The 19,628-nt window shown below is 44.1% G+C and overlaps 1 protein-coding gene across 2 annotated transcripts in view; it reads left to right on the top strand.

Annotated features, from left to right (window-relative positions):
• Positions 1-292: 292 nt before the first annotated feature.
• DCLK3 (doublecortin like kinase 3) overlaps positions 293-19,628 on the top strand; it is a 53,164-nt gene continuing 33,828 nt past the window's right edge. For both annotated transcript variants that reach the window (XM_017508489.2, XM_017508490.2), the window contains exon 1: positions 293-455. In XM_017508489.2, coding sequence (XP_017363978.2) covers positions 374-455 — 82 coding nt within the window. In that variant the 5' untranslated portion in view covers positions 293-373. The remainder of the gene's footprint in view (positions 456-19,628) is intronic.

The raw sequence follows: 19,628 nt of genomic DNA on the forward strand, positions 1-19,628 counted from the left end.
GCTGGACTGCGCGGGCCAGGAGGGGCGGGACCGCTGAGGGTCACGGGGAGAAGCGGGGGTGTGGGGGCAAGTTCAAAGCCCGGCCCCTCCCGGCCGCCAGGGCCAGGAGCTGCGTGCACGCCGGGGCCGGCTCAGAGAGGGCGGCGGCTGGTGCGCGGTTGCTAAGCCCCGCGCCCCCGGAGACGTTCCCGGTGGCTGTCGCCGGGCGCTGCGCGGGGCTGACAGGCGGGTGGCGGGAGGGAGAGAAGAGGGAGAGTCGGCGCGGGCTCGAGGCTGCTCGTCGTGCCCCGCCTTCCCGCGCCTGCTCGGCCGTCGAGCCGCGTCCCAGCGCTGTCACCTCTGCTCCAGGCTCGCCCAGAGCCCGCCGCCCGCCATGCCCGCTGCCACTCCAGCCCCGAACCCGCCGCCGCCCCCTGCCCGGCCAGCCCCAGCCTGCTCGGCGCGGCCTGCCCCAGGTGAGTACCGCGCGCCCCAGCGCCGACCGTTCTGGGCGCCACCTTGGCGGGGGCGGGAGGGCTCATTCACCTGAACTCCGGACCCCCGCTCCGTGCGGGAGGGAGCAGCCGTGCCAGACCCCGCGGGGGTGTACGAAGGACGGTGTGTGTGTGTGTGTGTGTACACGTGCGCGCGCGCGGGTGTACACCACCTGAAACTTGCTTGCGAGGGGGAATAACGCGGCCCGGAGCTGATTTGAAACGCACTGGGCATCTTTCAAGGTGCAGGTGCGGTGAGGCTGCAGAAGAGCGAAGGCGCAGGGAGGGAGCTGACGTTTCTTGAGCAACTCAACATGCCAAGCGCTTTACCTAGAGTTAACCTTATTTCATCCTCTCCACAAATCTGTAAAGGATGGAATTATCCCCATTTCTCAGATGAGAAAACTGAGGCCCACAGAGCTCGTGCCTTGCCAAGGGTCACGCGGCTCCATAGTGGCCAGGCTGGAGCTGGAACCCAGGTTTCTAGAGGTCTCTGACCCATCTAAATGACAAGAAACTCTCAGAACTAAAGAAACACAGAAGAACCAAAGATGATTAGGAAAAAGGATACAGGCAGAGCATTTGGGAATTAATTGAAAAAACAAAAAACAAAACAAAAAAAAACCTGAGCTCGTGAAATATCCTTTCAGTTAATTTCAAATATGGGACCACGTTTCACTCCTTTCCGTGTCTGGCTCTGGGGGCGAGATGTGGTGAGGAAGGGAGGTCTGTGCCAGTGCTAGGCAGAGGCGTCTGGGGACACCTTTTCAGAGTATCTGCCTGCTGGGAGGGGGGAAGTGTGTGAGAAGTTGTGGAGGGAACTTGGTTGTTATTTGTTCCTGACAGCTAGTCATTCTGTCACCTCACCTCCTCCTAGTTTATTCCATTTCCTTTCCTTGATGTATTGTCCAAGATGACAGCTGTCAAAGTGGGGTCCCATCTTCATCACTTGCTGTCATAAAGCCTCTTGGCATTAATTAGGTGGCCCTGCACTTGGGTAATTGTATTAGGAGCTGTGCTACTGCTTACGGGGGAGATCTGTTGGGCTGATGTTGAGCTAATGATCTCAGTGAATGAGGCGTCTTGAGCAATAGGCAAATATTGTGCTTATCCTTAGGACAAAGCAGCAAGAAGCAAGACCCTCAGGAATTAAAAAAAATAAAAGAGTATTGGGTTTGCCTCACAGCCCAGCTTTAGAAAAGCATTTCAATTTAACATTTGGATTGCCTCACTGAAGAAAGAACAAAGCAGGGCAGAAAATGATTTCTGAAAGATGCTCTGTAACTCATTTCATTTAGGTTTGAAATCATTTTGAGTCATGTTCTTTTATAGCCAGGTTTGCCATCTTGGTGCACACTGGTACCCTGGGTGCCTTCACTCCCAATTGTTGGTCCCTCCATCTCTTTGTTGGAGGATGACCCTTGGGCTGCAGAGCCTATGTTTGTAGGGACCCAGAACAGTGAGTGCCTGGGAATTTGCATCTCCCCTGGGGCAGCCCGTATTCAATGACTGAAGGGTACTGGAGTATAAATAGTCCAGTTCCTTTGCCCTTGTTTGGGACACTCTGAAGCATGATATCCTTTGTTTCCAGAGATCCAGTGTGGAGTGGTGTCAAGTTGACATCTATTGGTCTTTGCTTGGCTTGTTTCCCTTGCTTGGCCTGCTACTCTTCTTGTTTTACTTCTTCACATCCCCACCATTTTTTCCTCGGAATATCTCCTAATACACTTTCATAGGAATTCTTATCTCACGATATGATTCTAAGGAATCCAGGCAAAGACATGGACCCTTCTCACTGTTCATGTTTTCATTCTTCCTATGTTATCCAAATATGACTAACATCAATAATAGGTAGCCCATGCTAACCTGTACGGTGCCTTTGTATGAATTCACAAAAGGTGTTCTCTTCTGGACAGATGGATCCCCATGCCCAGGCAAAGGATTGGCAAGCAGGTGTTCGGTGCCCACTGGCCCCCTGATCAGTGCACCTTTGGCAGTGCACACAGTACTAGCAATCGTGGTGGCATGGTGCTCAGAAAAGCAAACAACAGAGTTGCTTAGTTGTCCCAGGATCTCGTTTCTTGGCTTATCTTTTTTCCCAAGAAAAAAATCCCTCAAAGAGGGATTTTCCCCCTTTTTTTCTCCTAGTTTTATGGAAATTTCCTAAATATTTGAGTTATTTCAGCCAGATGTTTTGGTTTTCTTTGGACAAGCTGGTTAAATGTCTTAGTTTCTTTCTAAAGCCAATAAATGGGAGGAAAAGGGCTGCTTTGGCTGGTGGAATCTCAGTCCTGCAGCCTGCAGGAGGGTGGTGGTGCCTGGTCAGGAAGGGTGGGTAGATCTCCGCCAGCCTCCAGGAGCTCTCAGAGGGGCTTTGTCTTGACGGTGGGGTTACTGGGTAGGAGCTTGGATGGGCTGCTTTAGTTGGAGGCTTTTGCTTGAAGAGGTTTTCCTTTCCTTGGATCCAGGAGCCTCATTGTGTCTGATCTGGCATCCCGGGTTTCCTCACGTTTTCCTTTGGTGGCTTCTCGATAATGTCTAAATTTTGCCTGTCCGCTGATGAAGCAGAGCCCCTTTTGAAGATGCATATGTGGGGGAGTTCTTTGAAAAGAATGTTTTTGTTAACTGCTTGGTAATGTAGGTCAGAAGAGAGAAATCTAGGGAAAGTGAAAGTGTGGGAAGAAGACATCTGTACTGGGAGTTGGGGCGGGGAGTTTTGTTCCATCCTCAGAGTTCCAAAGCCTCCTGGTGACCTGGGGCAAGTCACTGAACTTCTCTAGGAACCTCAGTGTCTTCGCCACTCATTTAATTACAATTGTCCAGCCGACCTCAGAGTGTTCTTTGATGATCAAAGGGAAAATATTTTCATGGACTCATCCAATGATTATAGAGGAAGCCCATAAAATCTTTATCCAGAGACAGCTGGCAATCTCTTGGGGACAGTGATATATGTGGAGGCATCAGGATATGGACAGTGAGCAGTAGAATAGAGATAAGCACCAGATCAGTGGCTGCGTGAAGGGATGGGGAAGTCTCCAGAGCTGCTTGTGCTGGTTTTGAAGGCTAAATGTTGACCCAGAACTTTGCAAAGGGCAGGGTGTCATGTCGTGTGTCGTTATGGGGGTGAGTCCATCAGAACTGCCTTCACATTTGGGCTCTGACCCCTCAAACCTATGTGATCCTGAGTGAGACACCCACTTACTCTGAGCCTCAGTTTCCTTATTGGTAAAATGGGCATATGCAAATTGCTCTGAGGATTTAGTGATGTAAAGCACTTACCAGGTATTATTACAAATGGGAAATATTGTTATTAAAGTTACCTTTTAAGCTGAATGGATTCTGTTTGGCTGCCTTGTGTCAGTACTTTTCAAATATTACTGGACATATGGATCATCTGGGGATCTTATTAAAATGTAGATTCTGATTCAGGAGGTCTGGGGTGGGGCCTAAGATTCTGCTTTTCTCTCTAGCTCCTAAGTTCTTGTAGATATCGTTTGTTTAGGGACCACATTTTGAGTGTAACGCCCTAGGCTACTCCCTCTTGGGTAAAGCCTGAGTCCTTTGTGGGGGCTGAGGAGCACTTTGTTTGGAGAGATGATGGGGAGGGTTCAGGCCTCCTAGGTGGGTCTGGCCTGGAGCTGGGGCAGAGACAGTTGGGAATTGCTGCTGTTGAGTAGGATGCTCCTAATGGGTAGGTGATGGATCAAACCCAGCTTCCTTCAAATGCCCTCGGACCAGCCTTCTGGAGGAAGTTCTTCCTGGCCAAATGGTCACATACTGCCTGTTCTTTCAGGCTGGCCCTGAAGATGTAGAGATGAATAAGCCATTGGCCCATCACTGCCCCTGCCACAGTGTGATGGGGGGAGTGGGTGAGGAGGGGTGAGACATAGCAATGTACGATTAGGACATGGTGAGATGAGCACTCTGTGGCGTTAAGGGTAATGGAGAGGGAGGTGGGAGACTTAAAAATGGGAGGAACACTTCCTCGTGGTCATTATATCTGAACTGGGTTTTGATGGATGAAGCATTGTGTCTGGGATTGGAGGAGGGCAGAAGAGTGTGTGTAATAGCATTATAAGACTGAGGAACAGGATTTGCAGAAGTTGGGTGCCATGATGAAACAGCTTGGTGTGTTTAGGTTGTTGAACTAAGAGTTGTTTGGAGCATGGAGTGTGATGGGGAGGACCTGGTCAGGAGGCAGAGCTCAGTTCATAAAGCTGTATTAGTCAGGAGGGTTTATTAAGGTTTGCTGCAGTAACAAATCAACTTCATCATTTTAGCAGTTTAACCCAACAAAGGTTACTTCTCACACACAATGTGTGTCCCTCACAGTCAACTGATAGCCAAGTTGACAGAGCTTCTCCCAGCTTTCAGCCTTGCCATCTGGAAAATGGGGCCATTATAGTCACCAGTGCAGGAAGAGCTAGTGTGAGAGGGTCTCTGGCTCTTCTGGAATGAGTACAGTGTTGCTTTTGTCCACAACCCATTGGTCAGAACTAATTGTGAGGGGGCTGGGAAATAGGGGCTGGGGCCTGGGATGGAAGAAAAGTTCAGAGAACATCAGCTCTCCCACGTATGTCTTGTTATGTAGCTTAAGCCTCATTCTGAGGCCACAGTTTCTCAAATAAGAGTAGTATGGGAATTCCTTTAAAGGAAAAAAAATTCTTGTAGATTCCTAGTGTTGCTTACATTATTTTTCATTATTTTTATTATAGTGCAGTTCTGATATGTAGTAGTTTTAAATGGGTCTAAACTTTTTATACTTAGAGCTCTCATACAACCACACAACCAAAACAAATATATAAATAAAATATCAACACAGTTACAAGTCAAATAGATTTGGATTAACTTCATGAATTTAATGTTTTGGATGAAGTTTATTTTTGCTAAAATGAAATCCCTATTTCTGGTTATAACAACCGTTGTTCAGGTTCTTATGAGTTTGGTATGCGGTGTGCCATGCTGCAAGGTTGTATGACGGCTCAATTTTCTCATCAGTTTCCTCTCTATATGCTAAGTCTGATTTGTTATTTTCTCATTAGCCTGTGATAATCAAAATAATATTTCTTGATACCAACTGTCTCAGTCTGTTTGTGCTGCCATAAAAAAATACCTGAGCCTAGGTAATCTGTAAAAAACAGAGATTTATTTCTAACAGTTCTGGCAGCTGGCAGGCCATGATTAAGGCACCTGCAAGTTTGATATGTGGTGAAGGTTCGTTCTCTGCCTGTTGCTACACACTCCAAAGGGGATGGACCTTGTGTCTTCACACAGTGGAAGGAACAGGAGCCAACAAAGGGCCTAAGCTAGTTCTTCCCAGCCCTTTTGTCAGGCACTCATCCATTCTAGAAGGCAGAGCCCTCATGACTCAATCACTTCCCAAAGGCCCCCACCCTTCAGTATCACCCCAATGGGGACTAAGTTTTAACATGAATTTTCGGGGATGTTCAGACCATAGCCTCTACTACAGTCTAAATGCAAGAAGATATATGGTGAAATTATGTGGCAGCACTTCATTGTAACATGGCCATTCAGATGATGCAGAATATGTTTCTATTGATACTTAAAAAAAAGATGAATATGAAAGTGAAAACACAAGTTTAAACAAAACACAATTTTGAGAACTTGTGGACCCTCCTAAAATAGGTTTGAGGATCTCCTGAAATTTGAGAAATAGGTGGAAAACTACTGGAGTGTTTAATGGAGGGGAAGTAGATGACCAGCTTTATGGTTTAGAGACATCACTTTGCCCAGGGTGTGTGGGGTGGCGGAGGGGAGAGAGGAAGGCCGAGACAACAGAATCTGGGGTGGCTTGCAGGTAGCTGAGCTAAGATGTGATGAGGGCAGGTGCTCAGACGTAGTTAGGGGAATGGGAGGGAGGAAGCATGGATTTGAGAGACATGTAGGAGCTACAACCTACAGGACTTGGAGGTTGACTGGGATGTGGGAGGGAATGGAAGGGAAGAGGAGTCAGGGATGACTCTTGGTCTTGGAGGTTGAGGGTAATTGATGGTGCCACTGACCAGGATGGGGACCACAGATGTCAGGTGTCCACGGGAAGAACAGGAGAGCTCAAGACCAGAACTGTGTTCTGCCATATTTACCAACCCATCTTCTCTCACTGATGTGACTTTTCCTGAACCAGTTTCTGAGAAACTGCTGCATCTTGCAGTGTCTATTTTTCTTCTACAGGACGTTAATTAGTGCTCATTAAGATGATTTGAATGGCTTTATTAGCCTTTCTGTTGTGCCTGCTGCTTCTCTCCTATTGGAGCAGATGCTGGCGAAATTGCCTGATTAAGCACATACTTTTTTGTTTTCTATATGTTCAAAGGGGGTTAAAAAAGTTAAGAAAATTGTGGATGGTTCTGAGCTAGAAGCTGTCATACCATATAATGTGAGGTTAGTTTTCTGCCGTCAGTTTTTATTTTAAGAACGCAAACGATCAACTTTCCACTTTGTGTTTTTAGACAGAGATACTAAAAATTCTCTGAGGAACGAGTAGAGGTTAAGTGATCTCTAGATAATTACATAAGAAGTAAAATGGAAACTCTGCACTTTGGGGACATTTGGGGCAGAGAACACAAAGCCACACAGACAGACAAAAATTTCACAAACCGAGAATAAATCCCCGTGGTTTCTAGAGTGAAATCTCATGTTAATTAAAATTTTGGCATTAAATATTTTAAAATGTAACTTGGTATTTGCTTTTTGTATAAATAATTAACCTAATGCGCCGACTGATGGGGAGAAGCAACATGAACAGGTTGTCAGAAGTGGCTTTCACTTTCCTTTTCCCACTTGAGAAACTTCTGCTCTCTCCTGGTCTCAGGTGTTGTTTTCATAGGAGAGCTTCCAAGGCCCCCCAGGGAGATGTGTAGCCTCCCCTCCTCTGAGTCTGTCTGGAACTTGTGATAAAGGTTCTGTGAGCAAGGGCATACCTGTCACCCCCAGATACCACATGCCACCTCAGGATGGCACCATGTCTTTTCATCACAGAATTCCCTCAAACTGGCAGGGTATTTCCCCCAACAGCAGTTTCCATACCCACAAGCTAGTCCAGGGCATCCTACAGGAAGTATCACTGGGTCTCGGGGTTGGTTGGAGGAGCAGATTTCCTAGCAGTAACAACCATGATTTTTTGGGAATGTCTCTTCCAGGAATGGGTTAGACAAGGCTGGTTATTCGTTTTAGTTCAGATGTTGTTTTGGTTTCACAGGGCTACAACCAAAGTCCCCTGGAGCTTGGGCCTCTCCTGTGCCAGAGGCAGTGGGTCTTGCCAGATAATCCATGTGCTCCCCGTCTTTAGTAGAGGCTGTCAGTCCCTGTCCATGGTCTCTGAGCACACATCTTTCCTGTTCTGGTGGTTCCCAGTGCACGCCACTGCAACATTGTTGGACGCTTTCTTTGGTTGCAGGGGCATGGCTGGCCCCCATCTGGTGCACAGTCCCAGAAGTGCTGGGCAGTTAATTTCCTAGGAGCAGCCCTCAACCACTAATGGAGGGGAATGGATGGGTGACTATTACAGTTTCTTTGCCCCTCTGGTAGGATAATTCTGAGGCATGTTCTACCCTGTCTTCCCAGAGGTTCCCGGCAGAACTGAGCCCAGGTTGGCCATAGCAGTGATCTGCTCTTTCATGCCACTGTCCTATGTCACTTTTCCACTCTCCTCTAGTGCTTTCTGGGATCACCTCCCAAATCAACCCGTCTCCTTGCCCCAGGCTGTGGTTTTGAGAGAGACCAACCCAAGACTCTTTTGGGGTGATTGGGGTTATGTGACCAGCTCTGGCAAATGGACTGTAGGTGGAAGTGCCATGTGTCACTTCTCATGCCAGGATACCACCATTGTCTCTCTCATCTGCTGCTGGGGCAACCTTGGAGGCTGTGTGCTTTGTATGGAGGATGAGAGATGGAGATAGCTGCTAAGTTTACACTGGGATTCATACAAGCAAGAGACATTTATTGTGGTAGCCCTGGAGATTTCTGATATTTATCAGTTAGGGGTCCTGTCTGTCTGATACACACTGTCTTCTTGGGGTGCCATCACTGATGTCAACACGTCCTCTGCTTCTCCATTCTACACTGGTCCGTAAGAACTCTTGGGATCTGCTACCCATGACCTCCTTTAATGCTTCACATTTCCAAAATCCCCTCCTCTTCAGTAGTTTGATTAATATTAAAGTAAAATTTATGTTTCTCTATGGTTTTTAATTCATCTGGAAGTTATTTTGGTATTATTTGTGAAATAAGAATCTAAATTCATTTTATTTCCAAATTATTAACCAGTTGTTCCAATATTGAATAAAAATCATTCATACCTACCTGGCTAGTTTGTAATCACTAGTTTGAGAATTTAACGTATAATGAAAGGTGATTTTCATTATACACTACATTCTCATATAAAGTAGTATATATTTTGGGGCTATAGTTTTTTTTTTCTTAAATTTTTGTGCAAGTACCAAGACATTGTAATTGTAGCTCTGTAATATATTTTACTATCTTCATTGCTCATTACTCATTACTCATTACTCATCTCCTTCCTATCCTCCCTCAAAAATTGCATTAGTGCTTCAATTCCACAAAAGCTACAAATTATAAATGGGAAGAACTGTTGTATTTATTAGGCTTTTACATTCTGGAATGGGCAGTCATTTAGATGGCTTTTTTAATTCCTCACAGAGTTTTGTAGTTTTCCTTACGTTGCTCATACACATTTTTTTGTTAGTTATTCCTAGCAATTTTCTATATGTTGACATGTAAATGTTATTAATTTTTTCATGTATTTTTCAACTTATTACAGCTATGTGAAAAGCTTGTATGTACATATAAGCTTCACTATACATATAGAAAATTCATAGATAATGTATGTAATTAGTGATTTTTTTGTCTTATAGCTACTTTCTAATTATATGTGGAAGTAAAAACATATAAAAACTATTTCATGAGAGTCCATGTACTCTAATTGCCTTTTCAGGTGGCTCAGAATAAACATATAGGTATGTCCTAGAATTGAAGTAAGTTCATGGAGAGAGGGAAGAATGGAGAGAAAAGATACATGAAGGAGTTGGGTATGTAGTAGCAATCATAGGTTCTCACCATCACGGAACAAGTGCAGAGTTACAGGTGCCATGAAAACAACTAGCTTGGGTTAACTGTGGGTTTTCTCTTTGAGACATAATCTCTCACACATTTAAAACTTACCTGTGGCCGGGCACAGTGGCTCACGCCTGTAATCCCAGCACTTTGGGAGGCCGAAGTGGGCGGATCATGAGGTCAAGAGATCGAGACCATTCTGGCCAACATGGTGAAACCCCATCTCTACTAAAATTACAAAAATTTAGCCGGGCGTGGTGGTGCGTGCCTGTAGTCCCAGCTACTTGGGAGGCTGAGGCAGGAGAATTGCTTGAAACTGGAAAACGGAAGTTGCAGTGAGCCGAGGTTGCGCCACTGTACTCCAGCCTGGCGACAGAGCGAGACTCCGTCTCAAAAAAAAAAACAACTTACCTGTAAGTGTCTCTGACTGGTCCTAGACACCACTAGCACCAAAGCAAAGTCTTCTCTTAGATGATTGACACTTGTCAGTAATAATGTGTTTACATTTTGAGTCTGGATAAGAAAAGATGATGTCAAAAGACGCCACCTCTTCAGAGAACAGGCCTGGCGGGTCAGACTTTTAATGTAAAATAAAAAGTCACCACATCACTGACCGGGGTCTTACCTTGTGTTCAAGTTAAGAAAACCAAAATCAGTGGACTTATTAATTTAAAAAGAAAAGAGAAACAGAAAGAAAGTACATTAGTTTGAAGTTCCTTTTTCTTGGAGTCAACTGATACCCCTTTGATGGTTGTGAACCTCCAAGTCATCTGAATTATAAGGAAGCTCTTAGTACTAGCATAAAAGTTTGCTATGCACTGGCTAGTGGAAACTTTTAGTGTTTTTTTCTTTAATGCCATTAATATTAACTTAGAATCCAAAGGATTGACCATCTTCTACAAAGACTGCATAACTGAAGATGTCTTACTCGTTTTGAAGATTATATTTTTCAAAGATGTTCTGTAGCATGAATGAAAAACAGGAATACATACTCGTATGAAGAAGTGGGGAACAGGCTGGGCATCATGATTCACACCTGTAATCCCAGCAATTTGGGAGGCTGAGGTGGGAGAATCACTTGAGCCCAGGAGTTTGAGACCAGCCTGGGCAACATAGTGAGACCCTATGTCTTTAACAACGACAACAACAAAAATTAGCTGCGTGTGGTGGCTCAGGCCTGTAGTGTCAGCTGCTTGGGAGGAAGAGGTGGGAGAATTGCTTGAGCCTGGGAGATTGAAGCTGCAGGGAGCCACGATTGCACCACGTACTCCAGTCTGGGCAACAGAGCAAGACCCTATATCAGGAAAAAAAAAAAAAAAAAGAAAAGACAAAAAAAAAATAAAGCATGAAAACCAACTGAAAAACCTCTGGAATTCCCATGTTCTCAGGAACGCTCGTTAGTTAGTTGCTTTTTTCCAATTGCTTTGTCTGCATTACAAGGCAAAGACAGCAGAGCCTTCTCGGTTCTCTTTGTGTTTCCTTCCTTGTGCTTTCTTAATCATAAGTACAAAGTAGGTGTCTTTATTAAGCTGTTTCCTTAGAAAGGAAAGTGGTGTCAGTGTTGAGGTACAGAGGGCTGGGTAAGGAGACAGACTGGGATCTTTGTATTTTGCTCCCAACATGTTCACCTGGCCACAAATATGATGTGTGGGCTTTTAGATAGTCTTAAGTGAGCATGTTAACAATCAAAGAAAAAACATACATGTTGGATTTTTATTCTATTGGGAGGAGGGAGTGGGGCTTTAAATATCTGCCCATCTCAGATGGAAAAAAAAGGAAAGTTTTATATTTTCTATGCTGCCTTGAATAACTGTCAAAAAACTCTCAGCAGTTTCTGGCTAGCTAGCTGTCTCCATCTGGAGGTTGGCATTGTGTTTTTTTAACCTACAATTAACTACCATCCGGTAAAAATTCAGCCAGTAATAGTCATATCCTTTCATAGATTCTTAAGCATTTTTTCTTAAATGTTCTTACAGTTCTTTTCCTACCCTTGACAATATCAGTTTTTAGTGTAAAAGCTACAAAATTAGATGCCAGGGACATCACTGATGATTAACATGAATTATTTGTTCATTGGCTCACATATATTTATTATTGGCTATATGCCACTGTGGTAGGCTCCGTACTTTTAATTAATTTAAATTTAAATGGAAAATAGCCCTATGTGTCTAGTGGGTATGGTCTTAAGCACTGCAGAGCTCTGGAGAGTTGGGGAAACAGGTTAAAGCATCAAGTAAATTGTCGTATCAATGGTGATATGTGCTATGCAGAAAGAAACCAGGTTGGTGAGGGAGTGGATGGAGCAATCTGAGGGTCTTTCAGGGAGGGTCTCTTGGAGTAATGCTATTAGATCCATCACAGATCTGAACAAAAGCAGGAAGGATTTTCATGAGATAAATAGTTTCAAGATGCTTCAGGCACTTCTGGGTAATTATTTGCCTTTTGTTTTTAATGAAACAGAAGAGAAGGAATGTCTTCTACTTGTGAATTCTAAAAATGCTGCAAAACCATCAGTGCTCATTCTTACTGTAAAATATGGAGACCTTTTATAATTTTGGACAACGGTGAGGGTCTGGTTTCCCTAGAAGCAGAACCTGAGATGTGGATTCTTGTGCATGTGATTATTCGGGGACAGCTCTCAGGAGAAGGGAGTCAGGTGGGTGGGAAGTGCGGCTAAGCACGAAAGTGGTCTCAGCCGGAGGCACATCTCGGCCCCAGCCATGGGGAGCTCTGGAACACGCATTGTACCATGGAGTTTTCTCACCCTGGGGTAAAGGCTGAGTCTTTTATACTCCTCCCCACACTTCTGTCTGTTAGTCATTGATTATAGGCTGCTCTGGGTAAAGCGGCTCCAGTCAGCCGAAGTAACTCTTGGGAGACTTGGGCAGCGATGGGCCTTTGGCTGCCAACACGTGTAAGAGCTGGAGAGGGGCAGCTGCCTGGTAAAGGAATCTGGGTGGGTACCAATGACATCCATGACAGTGTGCTGGCCTTATAGAATGTGGATGGCTGTGTAGCTTTAGATAAATTTGGGGGTAGAAATAGATGAAAACTCCTGAGTGCATGCTTGGATGACCAGCCAGCACATTCTGGTGACTCAACCAATAGTCTGTTTTCATTGAATACTACTGTGGATTTATTGGGTTCTTTCGTGCAACACCTGTTCATTGCCAGCCTACCACATATGTGGCACAAGGTCTCTGTGTTTAGGATCTTGCCATGCAAGGGCCATTTATTTAGTAGACTCCATCCCAACAAATTGTATATATCTGGCAAATGCCATGATATAACATCACAAGAAATCCCAAAGAAGCTTAAACACAACTCCTGTAGAAGCTAAAAGCTAATAAGGTTTATCTCTACAAAGGCTCTGAAGGCAACAGTCTGTGTTGAAACATTTGTGTCTGATGCTTTCAAAAGGCTTAGATGCAGCAGTTGGACTATTGGAGGAACCTTATCAGTTTCTGCCCACTGAGGTTGGCTTCTCAGCAGAGAAGCAGTTCTGCCTTGGTGCTACCACTGTCAATCTGGTTTAATCTGTATGCTGACCACATGCAGGCAACCCTATGCCTGTCATCTCATTACAATCTTGACAGCTATCCTGGGAGGATGGGCTAGTGATGGCCATGCAGTCTCCTATGGCAGTGCGGACTGCTGGGTGCTCCACCAGCAGAGATGCGTTGTAGGGCCGCTGCTGAGGCTTTACAGGTCTGATTGGATATCTGACTTCATCAGGCTATTGGTACCATGCCTCCTCTACTTTTGAATTAGAGGAAAATCAAACCCAGTCTGAATTCCCAAAAGGAATAAACGTTTTCACCTGAACCTGCTTTACCCCAACATCACCCTTCTTTGTTTGGACTCTTAATACCCTTAGGGGAGTTGTTTTTTTTTTAGATCATCTCATCTACAGGGATATCAGGGAAAAGCTCACGTGTTTATTACCAGCTGCAGGAACACTCTGTGACTTTATTTTGCCCAATTGGATGTTGGCTGGCTAAACAACTAGGGCAGAGCTAAGCTGAGGCTGCTTTGCTTCAGTGCTGATGCCTGTTGATGTGTCTGAGTCCTGCTCTGTTTTCTCTGGATGACCTCATGAGCTTTGCATTATTCCATGTTATAAATGACACCCCTAAATCTGTTCATACCGTTGTTCAAAAACACTCAAGGTCTGCAGAAGGTCTGTTACAGTTCTTACTAACTAGCTGTGTGGCCTTAGGCTAGTTGCTTACCATCCCTGGCCTACAACTGTGTCTTACAGTTGGGGATACTGGGCTACTATCCTTTCAGTTCTAAAATGCAAAGCTCTGCACCCACACAGCTTTTGCGTCCCACACACATGTCCTCTTTAGATTGGATCTGTGGTGCTACTTTTGTTTACAAAAGATGTGTATTTCAACACAAGCAGTTTGTGAGAGTTTTTACCAGCAAGTCTAGTCAGTTGTGTAAATGACCATGTCTTGACTGTTTATGGAAAGTTCTTCCTCAGCCTGGTGGATGTAAACCTCCAATAAACAGTACAGTGCAGCTATTTAGCTTACTTTATTTCTTCTTGAGAAATAAAAAGAAATTAAGAAGGCGGGTATGGTGTCTCACGCCTATAATCCTAGCACTTTCGAAGGTCCAGGAGGTTCGATCACTTGAGGACAGGAGTTTGAGACCAGCCTGGCCAACATAGCAGAACCCCATTTTAACTAAAAATACAAAAAACTAACTGGGCGTGGTGGTACATGATTGTAATCCTAGCTACTCGGGAGGCTGAGGCAGGAGAATTGCTTGAACCTGGGAAATGAAGGTTGCAGTGAGCCAAGATCGCACCACTGCACTTCAGCCTGAATGACAGACCAAGACTCTGTCTCAAAAAGATACATAAGTAAAATGAAATAAAGAAGAATTAAACCTTAAAAAATTAAATTAAGAAGTAAAAGAAATTTATTTCTTCTTGAAAAATTTAGATAATGTGTCTTTCATGGGATCCATCCATTTCATTTATGTTGTCTCCTTTGCTGGCGTAAAATTATTCATACTATTCCCTTATTATTATTTTACATGAACAGCTCCAGTGTTTCCCCAATGTATCATCTCTCCTAAATATGTACAAAGGCTATATATTTTAAAAAACATTTCTCTTCAAATTATTTTACTGGTTTGCCATTTAATTATGTGTTGGACGTGCCTTATCAAGAAGTCAAAACAGTTTAAAAACCACTTTCTAAAGAATCTGCAGGCTCTTTGCCTCCTCGTTCCTGTACACGAATGGATAATGGAAGTTTCCACCTCAGATCTCATTTATTAGACTGATGCCTCATCTGATAAATGAGGTGTGAGAGTCTTCAGATCCAGGCACTGACAGATGGTTCAAGTATTCCAAGTATCTTTACATCTATCTAAGAGCCGTTCAAGTGAAAGTGTGAAGATGTAGAAATGAGATCGATGTGCTTCATTTCTAGAAAAAAGGAGATGGAGTATGCTTTTAGAATGATTTCTACAGCCTCACCAGTAGGAATGGGATGTGGTGAGGGTCTGTCTAGCCTAGCGTGTTTTAAAGTGTTGCATGACACAGGTCAGTGGAGACTAGCGGGGCGGCGAGGGCCTCTAGGGTTTGATAACCAGGGAGGGAAGGAAACGAGGAAGTCTTGTGAGCATCAGTCAGCTGAAGGGAAAGTGGCCCCACAGTACTTGAGGGCTCCCCTTCCAAATGAGCACATCAGAAGTGTTGCCCTGTATATAGCTGAGAAAAGCAAAACTCAGCCCCAGTCAAGGTTACTGTGAATCTCCTCACTGCAACAGACAGTTGGGATTAAAAATTCAGGCCATAGGAAACAGCAACCTGACCTGGGAGCTGTGCCCTCTTGGAATTTTACTGAGTGAGCGATGAAGCCCCAGGGATGTGATTGTGGGTGAGTTGGGAGGAAACATTAAACCCAGGGGTGAGACTGAAAGAGAAGCTGTCCCCAGGGAGAGCTCCAGTCAAAGCCAACCAGCATTGGGTGTCTCAGAGAAGGACAACAACGCAGGGGACAGAGTGGCGGTATCTGGAGAGGCTCCCCATACATTGGCACAAAGAGCTGCAGGTGAAGAGAATCCTGTTGGAAAAGGGAAGAGGGCCAGCCTGCTTCAGGATTTATGGAAGAAAAGAAAAACCCAAAGGCAGCATGTGACAAAATGACTGGAAAGCAGGAGGGTTCACCTGGAGGAAAAGTGGTCAGATTGTTAGAGAGAAAGGTTATTGTGGTCGCTGGCAGGTCCAAGGCCTCACCAGCCCTGGGAACAAATGAGGTCATGTGAATATTAATGCCTGGTGTGCCTGGTCAGGCCCCCGCCAGTGTTCTCTGAGTGCCCAGGGCAGAATGTTGTGCTCATGTCCACCATGGCTCCTGTTCCTCCTTCCTCCTGTTCCCTGCCCCTGCGGCCCTCCTGCTGTTGCTGTCTCACTGAGGTCCCTCATCACCCTCCTCTGCTGAGGCTGCCCTGGGTCCTGGGGCCTGTGCTGGGGAAGGCAGGTGGCTGGTCCTCCCCTCATCCTGTTGTGCCTTGTTATCTGGGTCCCAGAGCTTCACATAGGCTTTGAAACACAGCCCCTTCAACATTCTCCCTCAACCTTGTGTTCCAACAGCACTTAAACCAGCTGTTCTGGGATTGGGAGCACAGGGGCAGAGACCATACTGTCCCTTCTTTCTCATTGCCTCCCAGGCCTGTTTTCTCCTCCCTGGGGGCTGTGAATACCTGTGCACAAAACACTTCCATTCACCCACACCCTTGTCTGCCCATTTGGCAACCTGTACAGATAAACAGATCCTGGAAAAATAAACCCACTGCTGGGCCGAATGTGATCCTGGATCCTAGTCTGGGTTTAGTTGGGTTATGCTTCCATACTGTAAGGTCTAATGAAAGAGATGCGTACAAGTCCGAGGGTTTTATGACCTCCCCACCCTGACTGAGGGCTGCATAGTTTGGTTTCACTAACCACTTTGGCAAAGCAAGAGATATTCTATGGCAGTGCATTTCAAGCAAATGTGCATCACAACACCACCTGAGGGTCTTGTTAAAATGCAGACTCTGTTTCTGTAAATTAGGGGTGGGCTCTGAAGTTCTGCATCTCTAAGGTGCTCCCAGGTGATACTGATGCTGTTGGTCTACTTTGGGTAGTAAAGGAGATCAAAATATGCTACCCCCAAATATGACACTTTGTCACAAGAATTATTTTAAGCTGACGGTATTTGAGAAACAGCAGATGCAAGAAAAGATCTCTATCCTCCCCCTATTTACGTAAAAGCAGGACATAAATTTCTCTTTGTGAAGTTATTCCTCTCAGTTCTCTTGGAACAGGAGTGACTGAACAACTGTTAATCACCAGAGAGGACTCTAGACTCATATCAGCTCAGAGATGGCTCTGAGAGGAATATGCACAACAAACCTCACTAAAATAATCTTTATATTCTGCTAGTTTCTCCTATATACACATATACCTTTTTTTTACCCATAGAAGCTCAAACCTTTTCCCTTTTTTTGCCCATAGAAGCTCAAACCTTTTGTAAACTTCTCTACAAGTTTATCATTCTTTGTTAAAATGGTATATAAGTAAGTCTCTGAGTCTGACCACCTTTTTAGGATTTTCACTTCATTTCTTCAAGGCCCTTATATGCTTATGAAATAAACATTTTTCTCCTGTCAATCTGTCTTTTGTCAGTTTATTTTGCAGAGTGCCAATCATTAAACCTAAAGGGTACAGGAAAAAAGGTTTTCCCCCTCTTTAACAGTGGGCAAATTCTAGATCATTTCCTTTGCCACTTCTGTTTGATGTACTTAAAAGAAAATCGCTTGTCAAGGGAACCATGACTGAACTTTTATTTCACTACACTGATGCCATGTGTTTATAACATATCACAAATTAATTATTAACTTTATGAAAATAACTACTTATAGGCAACTTGCACTTCCCAGAAGGATACTCTGGAATTTCAGTATATATCCTTGGTGCTCAAAATGTGTCCAGGGACCAACAGCATCAGCATCACCTGGGACCTGGTTAGAAATACAGACTCCCAGGCCCCACCCAGACCAACTGAATCAGGACCTGCTCTTCAACAAGATTTGCAAGTGATTTGTGTGCATATGAACATTTGAGAAGCCCTGCTCTGTAGAACAAAGTAAATTGGAAATGGGAGCTTCTGGTTTAACCATTTCAGCAGGATCCTCTAGGGAGACATACCAGTGACAGCAGGGAAAAATTCAGACCTTGTCCGTCAGTCATCTTTGGTGTCATGGGGTGTCTGCAGGGTATAACCCAATGTCCTGGGATCTCTGGAAAGAGAGGAAAATGCTTTTTGGTTTGCATGATGCATGAGGGTTTTTCAGACATAATAAAGGCACCAGTGGAAGAAGTGGGAACTGTGATACAATGATGAGATTGGTGGCATATACTAGATCAGGGTGAGTAGGAAAACCGAGGGATGGGGAATGAGGATTATCAGGGGGGTCAGGGATAAGCTTTAAAAGTGAGGAAAGGAATGTCCACTTAAAAATACTCTTGTAAACAACTGATGCAGTACAGAAAACTCATGATAACTCCAAAATTATGAGATGGGGCAGTCAATCCTATCTTTAAAGGTGCCTGTAGCTTAGCAAAAAAGTATCAGGCATCTGTTAGGTAGCTTAGAACAAGGCCTGGCAAATATCTCTTAGAGACCATACAGGCTTCTATGCCAGTAACCTGGGAGGTACTTAGGGAAATTGGCATGGGTAAGTCAACAGATAAAAGCCAACCCTAGACAGAGGGCGCTTCTGAGATAAGAGCAGGAAAAAGTCTCTCTAATTACTGTTTCTGATGTCTCAGTCAATGTCTCATTGGTAATAAAAGGATAGGTAGTGAGGACGTTAATTAGAGATCGGAGTGTCATCAGTGATGACAGCCAATAAACAGCATGGCAGTTTCATTTTATTACCTCGCTCTTATTAATATCTCCAGCTTTGATCAATATAGACATTGGCCAGCCTTCTGAGTTACAAAACAGTAGCATTTTTGAGGCTTAGTGAGAGAGGCTTCATTCCAATTTTTTATTCGTTCACAAAACCTCCCTTGGGGTGTTCGCATAATCAAATGTAAGTTCACAAACCTTTCTCCTGCATCATCTCTGCATATGAGCAAAATGAGTTTGTTCCCAAGCAGCCCCTAGAAAATGCCCAGGACAAATGATTACTCAGTGAAAAGTAAAATTGTTTCAGCCAGTCTTTCTCTATCTTCCACGGAAGAATAGACATGAGTAGTCTCTCAGCACTGCAGACTGAGGCCGCAAGTGATTAATCTGGTGAAACCACAAAGAAATAAAAAGTTGATAAAAGGGAAAGTATTTTCAGGGGCACTTTCTGCTAGGAAGAGAGGGTTAATAATGTGCTGTTAATGCATTGACCTTTCTTTTTCAGTCATTTTTTTTTTTTAATTACTACCAGATAGTTTAAAACACCAATATTCATTTCGTTTAGTACACATAATTTGTAAATGTTTATAGAAAGAGTATGTATTACCTGGGTCCTGTAGCAATTTTGATTATTCTCCCATTTCTTTTTCTTGTGTTATTATCGCTTTTTAGGAGCCAAGGTGAGAATTCTGAAGTTAATACTGACCATAGACAGAGGTTTTCTTTGTGTTTTAATTAGACACATGAATTATTTTAAAATAACTTCCAAAAGGTAAAATCTCTTTAATTGTGATTTTAAAAGACAACATAAAAGAGATATCTTTTATTTTTTTCTTGATGCTAAACTTGATTAGCAGCTAATCATATAACAGAGAAAAGTTATAATAAATAATTAGACAGGAAATTGGGTTATCAGTCACTTTAGTAGCCTTTCCAGCATAATAAGGTGGAGAGCTGATCATCATGGAATCAGATTATGTTACTTTATCTGAATTTTGGCAGCAGATAAGAGACCCACTTTCTGAGCACCAAACCTATTAGAGGCAATAGCATCAGGCTGTGCTGGTGCAGTTACTGAATTTATTGGTTCAGCTCAGAGTCGGAGCATCCTAGGATCGATGAGCAGAAATTCTTTTTTTTGATT

The sequence above is a fragment of the Cebus imitator genome, unplaced genomic scaffold (assembly GCF_001604975.1).
Source record: "Cebus imitator isolate Cc_AM_T3 unplaced genomic scaffold, Cebus_imitator-1.0 Scaffold391, whole genome shotgun sequence".
In the NCBI taxonomy this organism is placed as follows: Eukaryota; Metazoa; Chordata; class Mammalia; order Primates; family Cebidae; genus Cebus; species Cebus imitator.